Source organism: Mytilus galloprovincialis, chromosome 12 (assembly GCF_965363235.1).
Source record: "Mytilus galloprovincialis chromosome 12, xbMytGall1.hap1.1, whole genome shotgun sequence".
Classification (NCBI taxonomy): Eukaryota; Metazoa; Mollusca; class Bivalvia; order Mytilida; family Mytilidae; genus Mytilus; species Mytilus galloprovincialis.
This window is the reverse complement of record NC_134849.1, coordinates 20,946,624-20,969,939: the sequence shown is the minus strand read 5'-3', so window position 1 is coordinate 20,969,939 and position 23,316 is coordinate 20,946,624. Positions and strand designations below refer to the sequence as shown.

The following is a 23,316-nucleotide window of genomic DNA, read 5'->3' as shown; positions in this document are numbered from 1 at the left end:
ATTCAACTTTTTTAAGTCTCATTCGTGCAATCTTTTAAATTCATATTTGAAAGTTTATGCTAATCGTGTGGTTCATTTATCAAAAAGAAAAGAATGCCAATATTGATATGTGAAACAATGGATTCACCAGATATAATTAATTCGTGACCGATGCCGCTAGCAAAAAAATTTTTTTTATCTTTATTTACAAGCAAAAATGAATTCTTATTTACAGGTGACAGATTTCTGTATCTTCCGCGTCTTGACTTTTTTGCCGGTAACTTCAGAACAAACTTAGGCTACAGTTTTTAATTAACGGTCAGCTAATTTCAATGCATTAATTCAATTAAATGAGATACATTTTAAGTTATATGAACAAATAAATGATCTTTAAAGTTATAATAAATCGATTTAGAATCTGTAGAATATATTTCCTTGGTCTTTTTTTTTTTTTACTTTTGCCTACTAGGGGGGATCGAGTTACTCAGAAATTGTACAATTCATACAGAAATCTATAGAACATTTTGATATTTTTATAATATATAGCATGAAAAACGTAAGGTGCTTGCAACTTTTCTTTATATATTCTGAAAGCATCAGGCTGTAATATTTATAAGTTTATACTGAGACTGCTATAACATGTAAAACTATAAGGTCTCATCATGCAGTATTTCACGGTTTAAAATTCTATCATTTAGTTTTTCTTCTATTCACATTACGATACCCTTTTCCTGAATAATCATTGCAAAATGCGTCATTTTTGCTTTAACAAAGGAAAATTCCAACATTACATCATTCTAAGCCTTACAAAATAACAAGATATTTGGTACTTTTCACGTGTTACTGATCTGAAACTTGGAGATGGTAACTAGTCTCATTATACAATTCCGGATGTGTTTAATCCATAGCAAGGGAGATAACTCACCACCTGTCAAAAAGAAAATAAGCTTATACATATACTTTACGGCTTAATTAATGGAATTATCAAAAGATTTTGATGGAAATGCATTTACAGTTGACGGTACTCTTCTTATTTTTATTTCAAAACATCCAAATAATGTCCAAAGTCATTGAGCATTCAGAGGCAAACAAATTATTGAAAAAATAGACGAGTAGTGTAATGATTTTATAGGGTTATGTGTATGTGTTATATTACCTAAATATAACAATCCTAGGCTTGAGTCAATGGTTATCTTTCAGGCCGCTCATCAAATGGGGACGTCCGATCAGGATAGCAACTATAATATGACTGTCAAATATATCATGGGGAAACCCGGAATTCCATGATATGACGTAGTAGTCTTCCGAATGTACATATGTAATATTAAACCCAAGTATGTGTAGTTCCGAGTAAACTGGTGTTGTCCATATTCATTACAGTAGATCAACAGAACCTAACAAAAAAAAAAAATCAAAAATTGAGCCTGTAGATTGAATAGTTCATCGTGAAGACCAATGAAGACTGGCTATTTGCGTGGGATTTCCCCCATGGAGGCTCCCAAATTAAAATGTTTAAAGAGCATTTATGTCCACAACTTTAACGAAACAATTAATTTCACAGGCTTATATATATATATATATATACAGGTCATATAAAATAAAATTAACGGTACCAATTTTCTTGCACCAGATGCGCATTTCGACAATACATGTCTCTTCAGTGATGCTCGTGGCCAAAATATTTGAAATCCAAAGCTTATATATAAAAGATGAAAAGCTATAATCCAAAAGGTCCAAAAAGTATAGCCAAATCCGTGAAAGGAACCAGAGCTTTGCATGAGGGAGATACATTCCTTAATTTATAATAATTTCTATCATTTTGTAACAGTAAATTTAAATAACACAAAAAATCCGTATTTTCATGCCAGTACCGAAGTACTGGCTACTGGGGTGGTGATACCCTCGGGGACTAATAGTCCACCAGCAGAGGCATCGACCCAGTGGTAGTAATAAAATTAACGGTACCAATTTTCTTGCACCAGATGCGCATTTCGACAATACATGTCTCTTCAGTGATGCTCGTGGCCAAAATATTTGAAATCCAAAGCTTATATAAAAGATGAAGAGCTATAATCCAAAAGGTCCAAAAAGTATACGTCAAAAAAAATAATTATAGTAGCCTTTCAACATGTCATAATTATTTGGACTAGATATCAGTCATTACATTTAAAGTCATTAAAGCAAATGATGCTTCTATCATGTCTATAACTCTAGGGGCCTCTTCGTCTACAAGTATGTATACATTTTTCTTTCTTTCTATACTGTGCAGAGCTCCTCTTGAGCATTATCGCACAATCACAATTTGTACAGTTAAAATCCAAGACTCTGGCAAGAGTGGGTTTCACAAAAAAACTTACGACTAAGTCTAAGATTGGTCGCAGGTCATGAAGAATTCAGTATACTTACTTACTTAAGTTTTTTTGTGAAACTGACTCCATGTCGTGAGAGACGTGTTAAAAGCACTGGTTAAAAACAAGTTGGGCCTTAAAAGCTGTACGTGCTGATTGTATATATACATGTATATGTATACATATATATGTAGGACTCGGAGGTGCGATGGGGACGCTGAAGTGCGATGGTCACGCTGAAGTGCGATGGTCTATGCCGAAGTGCGATGGTCCTTTCGCTGAAGTGCGATGGTTTAGCAGGACTTTTAGTTGTTTTGACGTTTTCTAAACAACACGGATTTGCAGGCAGGTGGATAAGATTATTTAGATTAAGATTTATTGCGAACAAAGGAATAATAAAAAAAAAAAAAACAAAGTAACGAACAATTCAAGTCCAGAACAGTTTTGAGCATTAGAGGTTGAGGTTACAAAATAATTAATAACTATAGTAAGTCATGCTACAAATCATAAAGGAACAAATCGGCTAAAAGATGATCTTGGTCTGCAGATTGGTTATCTAGCGTTCGGTGTTATGCCGCACACATTTTGTACGACCAATAAAATGTCTGGGTCTTTGGTTCAAGTATGTTTCACTAAATTATATGTGATTTTTTTTTTTAAATAGAATAAAATTTATTAAAAGCAATCATATTTATCGAGTCGATATAATTTTGCTTTATTATTGAGATGAATTCTGCTTTGTAAGAAAACTCGCACTACATATAAGTCTAATTGTATTGTTCTTACAGTATAAATCTTCTGCAACAGGTTAGTCTGTGGAATAGCGGAAAATCAGCTTATTCTAAAGTTTTCACAGAACTCGCGTCACGTTTCGCTATAAGTCAAGCATATATACATGTACTTGATGGCTTTTATTTGTTAAAAACTGTTACGATATTATATAAATGGATGAATGAGTGTCTTATGAGCAATTTCTCGGCTATGATATGACGAGAACAAGTTATATTTGATAAAATAAGATGGACCCTGCGTAGCACTATATAGACCGACACGCTGAACCTTTTTTTTTTTTGGCGCACTTGACATTTCCTCCAACTCGAATCGCGTATACTAAATTAATGCCATCTAGCCCATTTTTTCTGACTCCATACTTCTCGTGCTAAGCGGGATGATTAGCAAATTAGAATTGTATGTATTTTTTATTAGACCTGACTAAAAATTGAAACCGATCTCCCAAATGCGAAGCTAGAACGCTAACCACTACACCACACCTCATTCAATAGAGTTCTTACTTCAGACCATCGCATTTAGCTGGAATAAACCATCACACAGTTTCATTAAAGTCAACTTTATAGTTAGACCATCTCTGACAGAGCCGCCATCGCACTTCAGCGTAACCATCATCGCACTTCAGCGTAGATATCAACAAGTTAACGTCACAATGTTACCATCGCACTTCAGCGTGTTAACCAATGCACTTCAGCGTACACCATCGCACTTCAGCGTGACCATCACGGTTCGGAGTACCATCGGGGTTCCGAGTCCTACATATATATATATATATATATATCATGTACATGTATATGTATACATTTTGTACATATACATGTATAAGATATCTGTATCCTTGTCTTATGGGTTTTTGTGCTAAAAAGAATGCATTGTGATGTCACAATTTCCATTGACAAAATGATTGAGAAAGCATACAAAGTATGAATTCATATGATGTAAGAAAATATGATCTTTACCATAAATTTATACAAACAAACAAACAACAAAGAATTATTTTATTTGCCAATTATGATCATGGCGCCAAAAAGATCAGAATAATTACAATATAATTTTCAAACATACATGTAACATGTGTAATGTAAAGTAAATTAAAAATAGGTTAAACAAAGTACATAATATGACTGATTTTGGTTTGATTGATTAATATATAAAATATCAATCATCAAAGCAAATGAAGTTATAAGCAATTTGTAATAATAAAATTATATAATATAATTATTTTATGATATGACCCATCATCTGTTACTCTTGTCCCTTTATTTGACAGCACACTTCATAGTATAGTTATAATTTATCAAATGTAAAAGAAATCACTAATGTAAATGCATATATGATCATACATACCTTTCTATATCTTAATATAGAGAAATCTGATTTAATATTGTCAAATTGTATTCCTGTTTATATTTAAAACCTCTAATAATTGATGTACATGTACATCAGACATCTTTTGAACTGAGTTTTACTGTTTATATTGCTATGTATTTTTTTATTATCATTGGCTAGAGGTGTAGTGAGAGGCTAGCTCTCCATGGTCAAGATATGTATCACTGACCCTCCTGAGGGAGACAACTAAAAAAGGGATCTTTAATTTTGGGGTCAATAGGGGAATTGGCAAACAGACTATTTATATGTACCCAAATATATTTCAAAACAAATATTTAAGTAAAATTAATAAATTTCTAAACTTTTTATACAGATGACAAAGATGACTTGATTTCTCCCGATGAAGGACCAGTTATTGGTAAAGGTGGTCATGTGATTGAAGCAAGGGGAAGTGTTGATTTACAGAAATCAAAAGGAGAGTCATCGCCCCTTTCACATAACAAGAAAGGATCAGCATCAGGAAAAGATTTGTAGGTGTTTACTCATCATGCTCATAGTTTTTCTCCACTGCAATACATTTTGGATCATTTTTATTTTCTATATGATCTTTAAACTTTAAACTTTAAATTTGATGTTTTGTTAAGTTGTTGTTGTAAATATGAAACATATTTATGTAGCCACAAAAAAATAAAAAAAATAAAAACAATGAACATGATGAAGAGAAATAATCCTTACAATAATCAATATTATGACTAATAATTAGTGAAAAACAATATTAATTTTTGTTCGATATTCCTAGCTCACTGTCACACACACTTTTAAACTCTAATTATAAAACATGTAAAACAACAATGAAGTGTCAGAAAAGCAGGAATTATGGTCATCTTTACTTGATTGTTTACACATGATTTCTTTTTGTAATTTTAAAATGCTGAGGGTGAGCTGAATCATACATTTGTAGTTCTGGAAATAATTTCAACTTTGCAATTGAAAAGTATAGTATATTGGGGTTTACAGATTAGAGAATAATGGCAGAAAAAAAAAATGAGAGAAAAATGGACAAATTAAATAAAAAGGAGAGAATAATTGGGTGCTAGATATCAAGAATATAAAAGCAGACACTTGTAATAGGCAGAAAGTGTCAAGAAAATTACCTAAAAAACTAATAAAGAAATGAAGGGCCACCATCCATGCTCTCATAATAAGTATGCACAAAATTGACATGCATTGTAATAAGTTGTAAATTACTTTAGTTTGATTTTTTCACAAAAATCACCTGCAAACATTGAGAAATTTTCAATGGTATCATTATTGTAGACAAACATCACATGGATTAAAAGTTATAGTTGGAGTAGCAATAGGATTCTCTGTACTGGTTACCATAGCACTGATCCTGACCATCTATCTAGGTCATGGACAGGTAAGAAATCGTACACTAATCCTGACCATATACATTGTATCTTGGTCTTGGGAAGATAAAAAAGTTAATACAGATCATATGACCATCTATCTAGGTCATAGACAGGTAAGAAAAGTAATACAGATCATGCAACTTGTCATTATATCTGAAAGTTGAATTTTCAAGGTCAACCTGTCTCAAATAGAGTTATCTTTCCCATTTTAGTTTACCTCACTGCATTTGAGGGTTTAACAGACTGTGTCTGTGTTTCTATATTGATATGGAGTTCCCAGACACTAATTGATATCATTTCAGTACACATACATCACATGTATATAAAAATAGGTTAAGTACCTAGCTTCGGTTTACCTGTCTACCCTAAAAGTACATTTGTACTAATGTTTACAACAGGTTATTTTTTCACATCAAAAGCTTAATTTGAAATACAATGTATGCCTGATGTTAAAGATTTTGAAAGAATAGCAATTATTGCTTTTTAACTTAGACAAAAGGTCAGTTCTCAAGATAACTATACAGTTAGATTGTTAATATAGTAGCAGTTAATGTTTATTAAAGTACACTTTGGGATAAACATTTAAAGAAAAATACTTTTTCAGTGTTGATACTGTTACCATTATGCATGTTCATATTTCATTAATATATTGGAATTTATATTAGATTCATATTTTTCCTACATTTAGGTTGGGGCCTCAGGTGCTGTAGCAGCAGATGTCCCAGAATGTTCTGTGATGGGGTTGAATATACTAGAACAGGGAGGCAATGCTGTTGATGCTGCTGTTTCAACCATGTTTTGTGTGGGTGTGGTCAATGCACAGAGTTCTGGGATAGGAGGGTGAGTTATCAAACATTTAGACTGGTTTCCTGACCTTTGTCTGGTTATAAGGTCTGAGTATACGTACTCAATGAAAAATTACACTATCAATATAACTACACCAAGGCTTTTTGTTGAAATTCAATACAAATTATAATGCATACAAATGTTTTTTGTTATCAATTCCCAAGTCAAAGTGAACTGCAGTTATTTGGCAGTTTATTAGCATTCACAGTTCCCACTTGACAGCAGTTCTTTGGCAGTTTATTAGCATTCACAGTTCCCACTTGACAGCAGTTCTTTGGCAGTTTATTAGCATTCACAGTTCCCACTTGACAGCAGTTCTTTGGCAGTTTATTAGCATTCACAGTTACCAAATATAAGACAATAATTAATTTGCATAAAGGCATTCCAATAGCATTCCATAGCTGTTTATTTAGCCTTCACAGTTCTTTGGCAGTTATTTTTGACGAAAAATTTAAATGAGATCTGAATATTCATGAGAACTGCTATAATAACAGCTATCAAATAATGAATATTCATGAGAACTGCTATAACAACAGCTGTCAATAATGAATATTGATGAAAACTGCTAAGTTTTACATCCTTATATGGTTTTATAAATTGCTAATAACCACTGTGGAATGCTATCAGATCTGCCAAAAATTGCAATACAAAGGTGACACATGAATAATCAATATATAGTGTACAAGATATTAAAGCAAAAATTATTAAAATTATAATAATATACTGTATTATAAGTCTTAATGAAATTTAAAAAAGTTGTACTAACTTATATTTGTAATTAGAGCAGTAACTATACAATCTAATAACAGATCGACTTATTGATTAAGGGAATGTAAAAAAAACTCTGAGTAGCACCTTCTTTAGTTGGTCTTAATAGACCCCTTATTAATTATGTCAGTGGCCCTAATGATATAGGAACAATTAAAAATGCACTTTAAATATAAAGGCTTTTAAAAAAGCAACTTATTTAAGAGCTATTTAACTACTAGGAGGCTAATTACTACCGGCATTACTACCGACTAAGTGATTTTTAGATTAAAAGTTAATATTTTTATCATTATTATATATTACCGAACATTCCAAATGTACTATTTTTATTATATTTAATGCAGACAAAAAGACAACAGTTCTCTTTTGGATTTAAACAAATAAATTCTTGATACTTGTAATATATTATGTTTCTTTTTTCCTGAACAAACTTAGGTAAAATTATATATTAAATTAATTTCATTAAATGGATTGTTTGGACAATGTTAACCAATCAGCTATTTGTGGCCTAGGTTTACCTAATATTCCCTCCCCCTTTTTTCAACTCTTGAATATTATTGGATTTGTTATTTAACAAAATAATAGATTAAAATAATCATATCTATCTTTTCAAATAACATCTTGAACTGTAAGTATATATATGTATTCAATTACAATCCTGTCAACATATCAGATATTTTATTTAAATAATCAACTGTCCCCCCTTTTTTGTGCTTTCTGTATGATTTCTGTTTCCCCTACAAAGTTATGTCAAAATACAAACTCCGAAACAGTGGTGACATCTGGCTACGCTTCTTTACATTTTCCATGATCAAAATGAATATTTCCCACCTTTTAATTTTATTTTGTAGTGATTGTTTAAATAAATCACCTTGTGTGTAATTGATTATAACATTGCATTGTGTATAGAAGTATTTTTAATCAGATTTACTTGTATTTCCAGTGGAGGTTTCATGATGGTTCATGATCATAAAACAAATGCAGCTAAAGTCTATGATTTTAGAGAAGTTGCTCCTAAAGGTGCCACAAAGACAATGTTTGGTGGTGATTCATCCAAAGCATCAAAGGTATGTGTTTACCCTTTCTACAAGCAATTTAAAAAGTGCAATTATTGAATAGGATTGTAATGATATGGCTTGAAATGTAAATACACTGATCATAGTTTGGTAGGAGAGTATTTAGTTCTCCATGCAGTTTATAGAAAACGATATGGATTTTTATGCCCTTGGTGTTGGCAAATAGGACATTAATTGATACCTTTGACTCTCTGTCTTTCCCTCCTTCTGTTCTTCCTATTTTTGGTTCTGCACTATTACTAAAGTTTGTCTCATGCAAATTTTATGAAACTCATACACAAAACTAAGAACCAAAACATGCAGAAATAGTTTGAATTTAAGCAGTGAGTCATTTACTGTTCTAGAGTTGTGCCCCTTTTTATCTTGAAAAAGTGTAAAGCTTGATCAGGGGCTTTGTGTCATTCTTCTTTGATTTTAATTTTCTTCTCTGAATCTAATTGTTAAATGTAAATCAACAGTAGAAAGAATATTAATAGGTAAAAAAAATAAAGATGTGGTATGAGTGCCAATGAGACAATTCTCCATCCAAGTCACAGTTTATTAAAGTAAACCATTATAGGTCAAAGTACAGTGTTCAGCACCGAACAGCAAGCTTTAAAGGGCCCCAAAAATGACTTGAGTAAAACCATTCAAAAGGGAAAACCAACATTCTAATCTTTATAAAAACGGAGAAACACTTATGAACCACATCAACAAACGACAACTACTGAACATCAGATTCCTAGATTCCTGCTTCAGGCAATATATCTGTTACTTATTGGTCTCTTTTCATAATTCCCTTCTACCATTATGTGTTGAATGATTTATTAAGCTGACTGGTGATAGGAAAAACCCTATACACACAATGTGGTGTTATTTTGTTATTTGCAGGGAGGTCTGTCTGTTGCTGTGCCTGGAGAGCTTAAAGGAATGGAAATGGCACACAAAAAATATGGAAAGTATGTACATGTAGCTTGTAGTATAGTTCAAATTAAAATTTTTAAGAATGTAAAGAAATTGCAAAGATAAAGAAGTACAGTATGACTACAAAAAAAGTCCTAAATGTTTTTAAAAAAAATCTACAAGCAAAACCATCAGTATTGAATATAAAAATTAATCTATGATAAGTCATAAGATTATCCTTTGTAAACCCAAAACATAGATTATTTTTAGGTTACCATGGAGTTCTGTAGTAAAACCAGCAGCAAATTTAGCAAGAAATGGATATAAGGTTACCATGGCAATGGGTAACTATAATTCTATATATACCGGTTTTCTAATCTACAGTAAAACAATATATTATATTAATAAGAATAAACATAATGCATGGGAAATATAGATAAGACAACAACCCAACAAAACAAAACAAGCAAACAGAGGCCACTCTTCAACCCAACATACCCAGTGATCATGATGATTCCCATCCTGAACATACATGAAGTATTAGACACTGGATATTTAGCAAGTAATTGTCAATCATTAGTCATGCCTTATGACATGTATGATAAACTCTGAATTGTAAAGCCAAACAACGACACACACTTATTAGTCACCTAATTTGCAAAATGGAAAACATATGCTAACCACATAACAGCATGTTTTGTACTTCAATATTTTATTTCAAACTGTTAATTGTCTATAGACACAATGATTGTTGACAAAACATGTAGACCATAATAAATATCAGTTTTGTACCAATTTACAGCTGTTGTTGCCTGAAATGTTGTTTTAGCATTTAGATTTGTTTTAATACAACCGCAAAATTTTTTGTGGTCGTATATTGGTATCACGTCGTCAACGTCGTTGTTGTCATCGTCATCAAAGTCATCTGAAGACGGATGGTTTCCCAATAATAACTTTTGTATAAGTGAATAGAAACATAATGTTTATAACCACAAAAGGAAGTTTGGGATTGATTTAAGGGAGTTATGGTCCCATTGGTTTAGGAATTAGGGGCCCAAAGTTTCAGGACAATAAGTTGTGTATAAGTATTTCAATTTCTCTGAAATTGTTTAAGGTTCATACCATGAAGTAGAAGGTTAGGATTTATTTTAAGGGTTATGGGGCAAACAGTCTATATATAGCTAGGAATTAAGGGCCAAAGGGGCCAAAAAACAAGCATTTTTGAAGTTTCAGGACAATAACTTATGTTTAACTGTATGGATCTGTCTGACATTGTACCACAAGGTTCCATAAAATGAAGGGAAGGTTTGGTGTCAGTTTGTGGTTAATATCCTTGAACATTTAGGAATAAGGGGCAAAAAGAAGCATTTTTATAGTTTACAGACAATAATTTGTGTTTAAGTATATGGCTCTCTCTGAAATTATACTACAAGGTTTCTTACTACAAAGGAAAGGCTAGAATTTGAGTTTTGGGGTTCTTGCTCCAAGGGGGGCTTCAATAAGTGAGGGGCAAAAAAAAAGGGGCCCAAATAAGCAGTTTTGTAGTTTTCAGTCAATAACTTGTGTTTAGGTGTATAAATCTCTCTAAAATTAGACCACAAATTTTCATCCTACAAAGGGATGGTTATAGGGGATATTGCATCAAATCATTAAGCAATTAGTGGCAAAAAAGGTTGGAAAACAAGGGGTTTTCTGGTTAAAAGACAATTTAGACAATTTAAAAGCAGTGTAAGGGAGGTTATCCAATTCCCAATTAAAATTTAAAGAATACTGTTATATATTAGTTTGATAACTTGATTACCTCCCTTACACTGCTTGAACATTATGTTAAAGGAAGTGATAATTGTCTTGAGATGTGTAGCTGTAAATTTATTTTTAGAAGTTACTGTTAATTAATATTAATTTTAACCGTGACTGTAAGTTATTTTATATTTTAATACTTTATTATGTATTTGAATGAGTAGTTATTGTTGCCAACTTAATTAGAAATTTGAATTGAGATTATTTTTGGAATAAGGGATTGGGGGAGTTGAAAGAAAATGGGGAGGGGTGGGGGGTAAAATTTTTCTCATTTCAGATTTAAGAAATTTAAAAGAATTTTTCTTGAAATATTTTTTTTTTTTTTAGGGGGATTTATATTCAACAGCATAGTGTATTGCTCAAAAGCAAAACAAATATTTAAAGTTCATTAGACCACATTCATTCTGTGTCAGAAACCTTTGCTGTGTCAACTTTTTACTCACAATCCAAATTCAGAGCTGTATCAAGCTTGTATGTTGTGTCCATACTTGCCCCAACTGTTCAGGGTTTTGACCTCTGCGGTCATATAAAGCTGGGCCTGCCGAGCATCTGGTTATGTTTATATTTGTTTTCAGCAAAGGATTTTAAAACAGGAAAGGTCAAAGTAAGTGATTTCCAAGGTCAACTTGGTAACATCTACCTGACAAGTGACGGTCAGTTTGTTAAGGAAGGGACAGAGATCAAAAACATTAAGTTAGCTGATACCCTAGACATCATTGCAGCTAAAGGGAGCGATGCATTCTATGAGGGAGAACTAGTACAGAGTATTGTTAATGCTGTGAGTAAAAAGATTACAACTTTTGGGGGTTGTACTATAAATTCAGAAATTATTGCAATGTTTTTATGATTGGGAAAAATGCAACAGGGTTATAATCACAATAATTTAAACTCGCATTTTGAAATTTTGTTGTCTAATTAAACAGGATTTTTCTTTAATATTGCAAAAATTAGAATCGCATTTTAGTCTGAAATGACAAAATCACAATAAAAACTCACAATAATATGTGAATTTACAGTAAATTAATTATTATGAACATAATGAACTTGTAATTATGAACAGAAATGACCAGCAAAAGTCATGTTTTTGTTAACTAAGAATAAAATATGTGAGTCAGGCAATGAAATGGTGGCTCATTTTCATTTTTTATAGATTTTCTTTCTTAAGATCTTTGCTTTTCTCTTACTCTTAATCAAACTGGCAAACACGAAAAACCGAATAGTGTTGAGAGTGAGTTTTAAACACAAAAATAAATCAATCATTCTTTTTGAAAAAAAATCATTTATATAGTAACTGTTGATCTTGAACAGTCAGGGGACCTTCTTAAACAAGTGATTTTCTAAATCACTGATTCAAGTAACATTATTTCAATAAAGGTTAGAAGTTAGAGTTGTCTTTCTTTAATAATCACCTATTTAAGTAGTACAAATTAATCACTAGAAGAAGTGATTTAATTTTATTGTAGCTTTAAATATAGAATACTAATGATCCAGGGGCTAATTATGTTTCTAAACTTATCAGAACCAACATCTGTGTTGTCTAGGATGACCAGGTCATTTCAGGTGATGACCTTGTACTGAATCTAGGATAATGACATAAAAATCACTTGTTTAAGTATCAGACGTCAATTTCCTTCCCAAAAAATCACTTCTTTAAGTATCATTCTGTTAATAACCCCCACTAATTTCAACCCGACCGAACAGTGAAATTTTTATCGCGAACAGTAGAATTTTATTACATAATCTGAAAGATGAAACCTTGAACTTCACAGGAAAAATACTCCCACTGCTGTGAAAAATCTGTTAAGAAAGTATCAGTTCATTAAGTTAAGCCATTATTATAGCATTTTTACAACTAAAATATAATTTTCAGCTAAATGATAGCATCAAAGGCATAAACCTTGCTACTTAAAAGAAGCAAAAAGTTCATATTTTTTTAATTTTACTAATTAAAAGATATTATTTAAACCTTTGTGTTTAAAATTTTGAAAAAACTACAAAATCCCAATTTGTGACAAAACCTCGAATTTGCTACTCAAATAAGTGATTTAAAAATCACTTATTTGAGTAAGTCCCCTGACTGTTGAAAATCAATTCCTAAAACTATTTTATAACAGCAATTCTCAATACTAGACAGAGAAATAATTTACTAATCATAACCTGATTTTTATGCCCCACCTATGATAGTAGAGGGGCATTATGTTTTCTGGTCTGTGCTCCGTTCGTTTGTCCGTCTGTTTGTCTGTGCATCTGTTCAGGTTAAAGTTTTTGGTCAAGATAGTTTTTGATGAAGCTGAAGTCCAATCAACTTGAAACTTAGTACACTTGTTGCTTATGATATGATCTTTCTAATTTTACAGCCAAATTAGACTTTTGACCCCAATTTCACGATCCACTGAACATAGAAAATGAAAGTGGGAGTTTCAGGTTAAAGTTTTTGGTCAAGGTAGTTTTTGATGAAATTGAAGTCCAATCAACTTGAAACTTAGTACATATGTTCCCTATAGTATAATCTTTCTAATTTTAATGCTAAATTAGATTATTACCCAATTTCACGGTCCATGGAACATGGAAAATGATAGTGCGAGTGGGGCATCCATGTACTTTGGACACATTCTTGTTTTACTTTACTTAAAAGACAGTAACTATTCAAAAGTTACATTGATCTGTATAAACTATTAGTGATTATTTTTTTTGATGCAAATGTATTCATGTGGTATTAATGTGTTTAATTTTGTTTCTGTCACTAGGTTACAAATGCAGGAGGCATATTGACATTAGATGATCTGAAGGAGTATGAAGTAGTTGTTAGAGACGTTGTCAAGACAACGTATAAAGGTGAGAGGTCAGGCATATGTATGTTGTCAGGACAATTTTTAAACGTAAGAGATCAGAAACAATATTTTCAGTAAAATCATCTAAAGGTAAAAGTTCAGAGATGTTGTCAGGAAAACTTGTAAAAACCAAGCATTTTTATTCCTTTTTCAAGCTGTTATTTTTATGCCCTCACGTAGCGGAGGGGACATTGAGTTTTACCCTTGTCTGTCTGTACATCCGTCTGTATGTCCAAAAATTGGTTTCTGTTCTCTCACTTAAGTTTGCCTCAACCAAATGTTGTGAAACTTATTTACAATGCTTGCTACCACTAAACACAGATAGAGTTTGAACTTTGGTGGCGTCACTTTTATCATTCTAGAATTATACCCCTTTACAAATGTAATACCCTTATCCATCTGTACATCTTGTTGGTCTGTACGTCCCAAAATTGGTTTCTGTTCTCTAACTTTAGTTTGCCTCTTCCAAATGTTATAAAACGTATCCAGAAAGTTTTATTTCCACAAAACACAGATCAAGGTTGTATTGTGGTGCTGCATCTTTTACCATTCTAGAGTTATGCCCCTTTACAAATTGAAAAAATGCTAAATTTTTAGTTTCCGTTCTCTTACTTTAGTGTGCCTCAACCAAATGCTATGAAACTTATCCAGAATGTCAATTATCACAAATCACAGATCAAATTGAAATTTGGTGGTGTCACTTTTACCATTCTAGTTTTATACTGCAATGATAACAACTGAGAATTTTAGGAAATTATAGAGCATAAAATGGCAATCGATTCACAGAAAAATGTTATTTTATACAAAACAAAAATAGAAATTTACAAACAAAAATTGCTGTAATCAAAATAATTGATAACTTAAAAATTGAAACTCCTCCAGAAAACTTTTATTTATATATTTGAAAAATTACAGTTTAAATGAATTAGAAACTCTTAATCTGCCTATGATAAAGAGCGCAAGATCACCACAAGTGTCTTTTTCCTTATTTTGAAAGAAAGAAAGAAATTCCCTAAAAAAAATAATTGTAAACAAAAATTGACAATATAACTCTCGACACTAAATTAAAGCACTGTTTATCTATTTATAATTGATTTTTACAGATCAGACATTGATATCGGTACCAGCTCCAGGGGGTGGACCAGTGATATTATCTATTATGAACATATTGGAGGGGTATAACTTCAAATCAGGTGATAAAAACCAAACTAAGACAGTACACAGAATATTAGAGGTTTGTACATTTAAATAAGGGGGGTATTTGCATGGAAGAACAAACCTTTTTCATGGCTGCACGCGAAACAAAACACGATGCACAAAAATAACCCTTTACCATGTTTCCACCCTCAATAATGGATAACTTCATTCTAGTCACATTAATTTCAGAAATTGTGTGATAGTTGGGCAATTTTCCGTTTCATAATGAAAATGACTAATCTTATTGCTTGTACCCGTATATGAAAATAACATCACATCATTGGTTGAATATTCGCTATTTTAGACATATAACCAATCACCATGTGGTCTTCAACAATAGACCATGTTCTTTTCTAATCTTTGCCTAATTTTTTATAAATTTTGCAATCAGTATATATGTTATTATTTATCCAGTTTGGTAAGGAAACTGAATTTCATATTTGATAACTGATAAATTAAATTAAATTAAAAAATTTACCTATGATTATTTTTGTTTTGTACAAAAAAAGTGTAAGCAAACATTTAAAAAATTTCAGAAACACAATTTACTCCATGAATTTCTTTGCATTATTTATTCAGCGTTAACAGTTTAATCTTCTAAATTAAGAAATTAACAATTCAAATTTATATAAAATTATATTTCAATGATTCATGTAAAAAAAAAATAAAAAAATCAAACTATTTGTTAATAGTTTGAACAACTTAATTTCTCAATAAATTATATCATTCTACAATACTTTCACACCTCCTTATTATATATATATTAAGAAATTAAATTTTATTTTGCAGGCATTTAAGTTTGGATTTGCTCAACAACAAGAACTTGCTGATCCCAAATTTGAATCATCAGCATTGAATGCCACTAGTAAGATGTTAGAGTAAGTCAACTATGGATTAAATGTTGTCCTAAAATGAAAATAAAAAAGAAAGGCCTTTCCCAACAAAATCACCTAGTGCAGTTTTGAATGTAGAGATAAATGAAGCGTAGAAATCACAAAGTATATTTTATGTTATTCAGACTTCAATATGACACATCCAACCTTAAACATCAGTTCTACATTGAATAAAAATTGTGTAGTAACAAATTGCAATTTTTTATTTGTAGTAAAGCTATGGCTAAATTGATTATGAATAAGACATCAGAAAAGACACATGCTGATCCTTCGTATTACAATGGTGTGGTAGCCTTGTCTCCTGAGAAAGGAACATCACATATATCAGTTATAGATGCTCAAGAGTTAATGGTCTCTGTAACTACGTAAGTTCATGGTGTATGTGACTTAAGGTGGCTCGGGCGTATTCAAAGTTTCTATCAGAAGTGCCGTATTTTTTGTTATTTTATTCTTTTTATAAAGTGAATCAAATTGGTCGAAAAAAAATAGGGGGTCACAGACCATTTAAGCTCAAAATTTTACTTTTAAACAGGTATGTAAAAGGGACCATTTTTCAATGAAATGATAGGGAAAATAGAGGTGTTGACATATTTTTATCAGAATATCAAAAAAAACGTTCTATGACAATTGGTCCAAAACTGTAAAATAAAAAGCTGAAATATAGCTTCAAAGAATTAACAAATAAAAAACATAGGTCACCGATAAAGAAAAAAAAAATATTTTGCCTTAAAACCCAAATTTTGGTGGAAAAATTGTGAAAATACATGAAATGTCATTTGAGCCGTTTACAGATACACATTATAACGAAAATATTCTTTTAGTGACATAATTACAATGATTTAACATCTATAATCAATAAAAATATTAAAAAAAAAATAATATCGAATTTACCACAAATACTTTTTGTGTGCATTGTAATTCATGCATGAAATTATGCACAGTCGAATACACCCCATCCACCTTAAGGTGGCTCATGGGTATATATTTCCTTAAATACAATTTTGTTATACCTTGCAAAGATATGCTGTCATGCTAAATTTTTAAATATGATAACAAGTATGGGTCACTGTGCTATTTTTCAAGTGCAAGTTATCCTTAAGTGACAATTTGGCATAGATTGTTCATGAAAAAACAATTTTTAGTGAATTAAAGAAATCTATGAGACAGAATTTTGAAATAACAATGATAAGATAGGACTTTTTATATGCTTTAGATAATAAAAGGAAACTATTGTATCACTGAACTTGTTTTCTTGCTACAAGTAAAAAATAAAAATGGCTATATATCATTCCAGTGTAAAAAAAAAAAAAAAGAGTTATCTCCCTTAATAAAACTTGGTAGTCACTGAAACACCATTAATTGTTGTAAGGAAATATGAAATATTTTATTCAACAGAACGGTGAATTATTGGTTTGGATCTAAGATAATGACAGATACAGGTATTTTACTGAATAACCAGATGGCTGATTTTGCTGATCCCGATAATCCTGATACGGCAAATAATAAGGTAGGAGGAGTGTAGAAGAAAATTTACTGTTTCAAAATCTAATGAATTTTGAATAATATTTTTCTTTGACTAATTGTAACTTTCCTTATATTTTAATTCTGCATAAATTTTTTTTTTTGTATATCATGTTTTATTTTGGAAAAGACTCGCATGTTTGATTTAGAGGTCTTGTCTAGTCGAATTAAAACAAAAACAACAAAAAAAGAGAGTGTGGCTGTATTGGTAGAGTCACTGTGAAAGGTTTGTTTTGTGATAATAGCTAAAACTGGAAATAACGATCAGCTGAAAGCAGGAATGATTTGAATTAGGTTACCTGTAATTAACCTTTGTGTCTGGATGTACTTTTGGAACTATGTATAGACCTGATTGATAACATTGTTGGTTCAATACTTGCAACAATAAGGTAACTCATCTATGTATTCATTAATATATTTATCATTCGTCCATTTTCTACAGTATTTTGTAGTCCTTATTGTTTGTGGAGTACCAATGTTAATTGATTCCTGTAAGCTTGGTACAGGGAAAATCAAATTAAGATATTCAAAGTAGTATATAGATTCCGTCAGACATGTTCAATACAAACTTTTGCAAAACCATGAAATTTAATATCCACCATAAACAATGTTTCTTCTATCAACAAAAAATGGTACAAACAAATATAAATCAATCCACAGTAGATATTATTTTTTTGAACAACACATACCATTTATACAATTAAAAACAAAGTCATTTGCTAATTTCAGCTGAATTATATTGCTCCTGGGAAACGCCCACTTTCCAACATGGCACCAGTTATTTTGTATAACCAGGACTCACCTTGCAAAATGAGACTTGTGATTGGTGGAGCTAATGGATCTAGGATTATAACAGGTATTCTATCCTACCCCTTTCTTTGTAGGATTTATATCCGAAAATGTCTCTAAGAGTTATTCCTATTATTATAGGTGTACTAATATATTGTAAATATGATATTTTAACTTTTATTCATATTTTTATAGTAATGATTAATTAAAAAACATGACCTCAGAATACTTGCATAATCACTGTTCATAGTATCACTAAAGCGATTAATTTCTATGTTATGCAAAACATTTGATGGGAAAGAAGATTATAGCTTTAAAAAAACGTAAAAGTTTACGAAAAATATAAATATATGTTTTTTTTTAATAATTTAAAGGTGTCACAGAGGTGTTACTGAATGTTGTCTCATTTGGATTGACAATGGCAGATGCTATTAGTGCTCCTAGGATCCACACTCAGCTTTATCCTTCTGAAGTAGAGTATGAAGGTATGTTCTTATACTGAAAATAGAACTTGTTTTCACATAGACAAATGTTTTGTGGTAATTTAGTGTTATACTTGTCTTAGTTAGTAGTTGGTAAATAATGGAAAAATTGTGCAATATTTTGACAAACAATCTCAATAATACCACCTTGTCACAACTTTCAATAAAATGCTCTGCAGGGTGCAGCTTGATACGACCGCAGAGGTTGAAGCCTGAACAGTTGGGGCAAGTATGGACACAGCATTCAAGCTTGATACAGCTCTGAATTTGGATTGTTATTAAATAGTTGACACAATAGAGATTTCTGACACAGAATGAATGTGATCTTAGAACTTAAAATTTTTAAATTGGACATTTACCTTTTATGGTCCAATATACAAAATCTATGGTTAGATTCAGTATATCAAAGAACCCCAAGAATTCAATATTCGATGAAATCAAATGAAGTTCAATGTAGGACCCTTTAGACCTCAATGTGGACCAATTTGATATTGAGGCTCAAATATCAAAAATCTAAATACATGGTTAGATTCAGCATATCAAAGAATCCCATATATTCAATTTTTGTTGATATCAAACAAAGTTTAATTTTGAACCCAGATTTTGACCAACTTGTAAACTGGGCCCATAATAAAAAATCTTAGTACATGTTCAGATTCAGCATATCAAAGAACACCAATTATTCAATGTTTGCTAAAATCAAACTAATTTTAATTTTGGACCCTTTGGACCTTAATGTAGACCAATTTTAAAACAGGACCAAAAATTAAGAATCTAAATACATGGTTAGATTCGGCATATCAAAGAACTCCAATAATTTAATTTTTGATGAAATCAAACAAAGTTTAATTCTGGACCCTTTTGGCCCCTAATTCCTAAATTGCTGGAATCAAAACTCCCAAAATCAATCCCAACCTTCCTTTTGTGGTCATAAGCCTTGTGTTTAAATTTCATAGATTTCTATTTACTTAAACTAAAGTTATTATCCGGAAATCATCGGTCTTTGGACGACGCTGACAACAACGTGATACCAATATACGACCAACTTTTTTTAAATTTTTGCAGTCGTATAAAAATATAGATCTGAGGAAATAAATATAATCACTCATGTCAATAGGCAAAAAAGAAAAGATGTAAAATTAAACATCACTTAAAAGTTTGTATGATCTATACAATGAGTAGTTTTATTGTTTAAAAATACTGTAAATTCAGAAATTATTGTGTGCATTTTTTAATATTGAATTTTTGAAGAATGGATAAGAATTTGAGATCAATTATTGCAAATTTATAAAAATATACTTTTGCATATTTTACCGAATTCTTTATATAAATAAGAAGATGTGGTATGATTGACAATACAATGAGACAAATTTCCATCAGATAGAACAATCATGTTATTGAATATGTAGACAGCTCTTTTACAAGCAAAAAGAAACAACTGTAAAATATAGAGTCTATCAATGATTTCCGTCAATATCGAATTTTCAAAATGACAAAATGAAAAATTGGTTTACATTTTATATTTTCTTTGTCATTATTTCAATTTATTCTATTATTTTGCAATCATTCTATAATTGATATACTTTTGACATAATTTCAGAGGGATTTCCTCAAAAAGTTATAGACGAGTTAGAAAAAATGGGCCATAAGATGGTGAAGGCCTCGGAAGGGTTAAATGAAGTTCAGGGAATAAAGAAAGTCAACAATAGAATTAATGCTGTATCAGACTACAGAAAAGGAGGGAAAGCAGCTATTTTTAATACAAATACATAATAATTAAGTCTCTTAGGTTTAACTGTAAAGTAAAATATTTAGTATTCAAGTGTCCTAGGTTTTACTGTACTGATGTGTAAAATCGTTAATATTCAAGTCTCCTAAATTTTACTGTACTGTAAAATATTTGATGTCAAGTCTCCTAGGTTTTACTGTACTGTAAATTATTTGATGTCAAGTCTTATAGGTTTTACTGTACTGTAAAATATTTGATGTCAAGTCTCTTAGGTTTTACTGTACTGTAAAACTGTAAAATATCTGATGTCAAGTCTCTTAGGTTTTACTGCACTGTAGAATATTTGATGTCAAGTCTCCTAGGTTTTACTGTACTGTAAAATATTTGATGTCATGTCTCCTAGGTTTTACTGTACTGTAAAATATTTGATGTCATGTCTCCTAGGTTTTACTGTACTGTAAAATATCTGATGTCATGTCTCCTAGGTTTTACTGTACTGTAAAATATTTGATGTCAAGTCTTATAGGTTTTACTGTACTGTAAAATATTTAATGTCAAGTCTCCTAGGTTTGACTGTACTGTAAAATATTTGATGGCATTAGTCTCTAGGTTTTATTGTACTGTAAAATATTTTGATGTCAAGTCTCCAAAGTTTTACTGTACTGTAAAATATTTGATGTCATGTCTCCTAGGTTTTACTGTACTGTAAAATATTTGATGTCATGTCTCCTAGGTTTTATTGTAGTGTACAGTATTAGTTCTTTGTAATACATATTGTGAAAACTGTGATGGACAATCAGAACAGGCACTGTATTTCTGATTTCATTATAGATGTTGTGAAACTTGTCGTGTCAACTGTGGCTTGATATTTATATTTCACATAATTTAGTGTTGCATTAATATTACATTTTTGATCAATATATAAGTTGGTTAAAGCAAAAATTTAATAACATTTTATCCTCAATTATGAGTAAATTATTTGTATATATTTGTTTTTGTTAGTCATGTAAATGGTGTTCCAGAAATAATTTTATACAAGTCAAAGGGGAATTTAAGTTCCAAAAATAATTTTATAGAAGTCAAAGGTCACTTTCAAATTCAAATATAATTTCAGGCCCTAATGAATAATTTTAATGAGTCAAAGGGCACTTGGTATACAACTTAATGACGGTGGTTAGTTTGAAAGATTCACCATAAAAAAACCAGAATTTTATGTATGAGGATTGTAATGGGGGTACCTTCAAAACAAATAATGGTAAAAATTCTTTCCGACCTACATTAATGGTAATTTTTGGTGCATGACAATAAAATCTGATGGTAGTGATTTGTCAAATGTGTACTATTTGACAAATCACGTCAATTTTTTTCCAAAAATGACAGTAACAATAATTATTTGAGATCTGACTAATCACTGTAAAATTTTAACCAATTTTACGCTAACGGTTGCCTAAAACGACTGTTTGATGATCGATGGTAAAGGGCATTCCTACCCTCATGTATGGCAGAATAAAGTAAAATCAAATGTCCACATTCATAGGCGGATCCTGGGGGCCCAGGCTCCCCCCCCCCCCCTCCCCATTTCGTGGGAAAAATTTTGTTGATTATATAGGGAATCACTGAAGCATGACTAGTGCAGCGGGGTCCCCTGTTAGGTTAATCAGCAGGCCCCCCTTTATATGAAAAGTTCTGAATCCACCACTGACCTTGCCACCATTTTTACACATTTATTTCTGGATCATTCCCTAGTTATGGCAATGTAAACATGGTAAAGGGTATTAATATTAACAGTGCAATATTTAACTTATTTATGCATAGATAGACGTATGTTTAATCATTTTACTTTTTAATGCATCGCTATTCTATTATTGATATATTTTCTGTTTAATTAGTATTTAGTATTAAGAGCGTACTGTAGAGGTTTATTTAGTTACCTTATAATCAACACAACCATCTACAATGCAGATTCATTTATTGTTGTGGTTAAATACTTTTGTGAATAATTAGAGAAAACAGTGTTTTTTCGGGAATATTTGATTTCATAGCATTCATGCCTAAAGAAATTCAGATTTAAATTTGTCTTTGAATTTTTACCGATGAAATCAATGAAATTGTTATTAAATAAAAATGACTCTACAGATTTTTAAACAGTTGCTAGTTTCATAAGGATAATTGCTTAACTTTTACATATGTCAACCCTAGGATACAGTGGTATGTTTGTTGATCTGAATTGTGGTTATTTATGAAAATATTTATTTGATGTAGAAAATAGGTTTATGCCAGATTTTTAAAAATGATTTTCAGATTTACATGAATTATTTGTGTATGATTTACATTCCATTGCAATATGTTAGTCAATTTTAATTTTGTGTATTTTATCCAGGCTTTTACTAAATTACTTAAAGTAATGTAATATATGAAAATAATTTAATTGAAAAATAGGTTTGCTTATAATAAAAAAAAGAAGTTTTATAACTCCTCATAATTAAATATTGTAAATTCAGAAATTATAGCAAGATTATTATTAATGCATATATTGCAAGATTGAGAACTCACATTCTGGTATCTAATGCATATATATATGTAAGCAGATTTTTCTGAAATCACAATAAATAATTTCACATTACTCTACATTCTTCAACAATTGT

General features: G+C 30.9%; 1 protein-coding gene across 1 annotated transcript; it reads left to right on the top strand.

Moving 5' to 3' along the window:
* The first annotated feature begins 898 nt into the window (after positions 1-898).
* LOC143053830 (scoloptoxin SSD14-like) lies at positions 899-22,236 on the top strand. The gene is made up of 16 exons (XM_076226625.1): positions 899-1,000; positions 4,819-4,975; positions 5,763-5,865; positions 6,546-6,697; positions 8,415-8,538; positions 9,418-9,485; positions 9,700-9,773; positions 11,805-12,007; positions 13,977-14,064; positions 15,164-15,294; positions 16,047-16,135; positions 16,363-16,515; positions 17,546-17,657; positions 18,401-18,527; positions 18,835-18,945; positions 20,543-22,236. The coding sequence occupies exons 1-16, from the start codon at positions 955-957 to the stop codon at positions 20,713-20,715; spliced, it is 1,911 nt and encodes a 636-aa protein (XP_076082740.1). The 5' UTR covers positions 899-954; the 3' UTR covers positions 20,716-22,236.
* Positions 22,237-23,316: the final 1,080 nt, after the last annotated feature.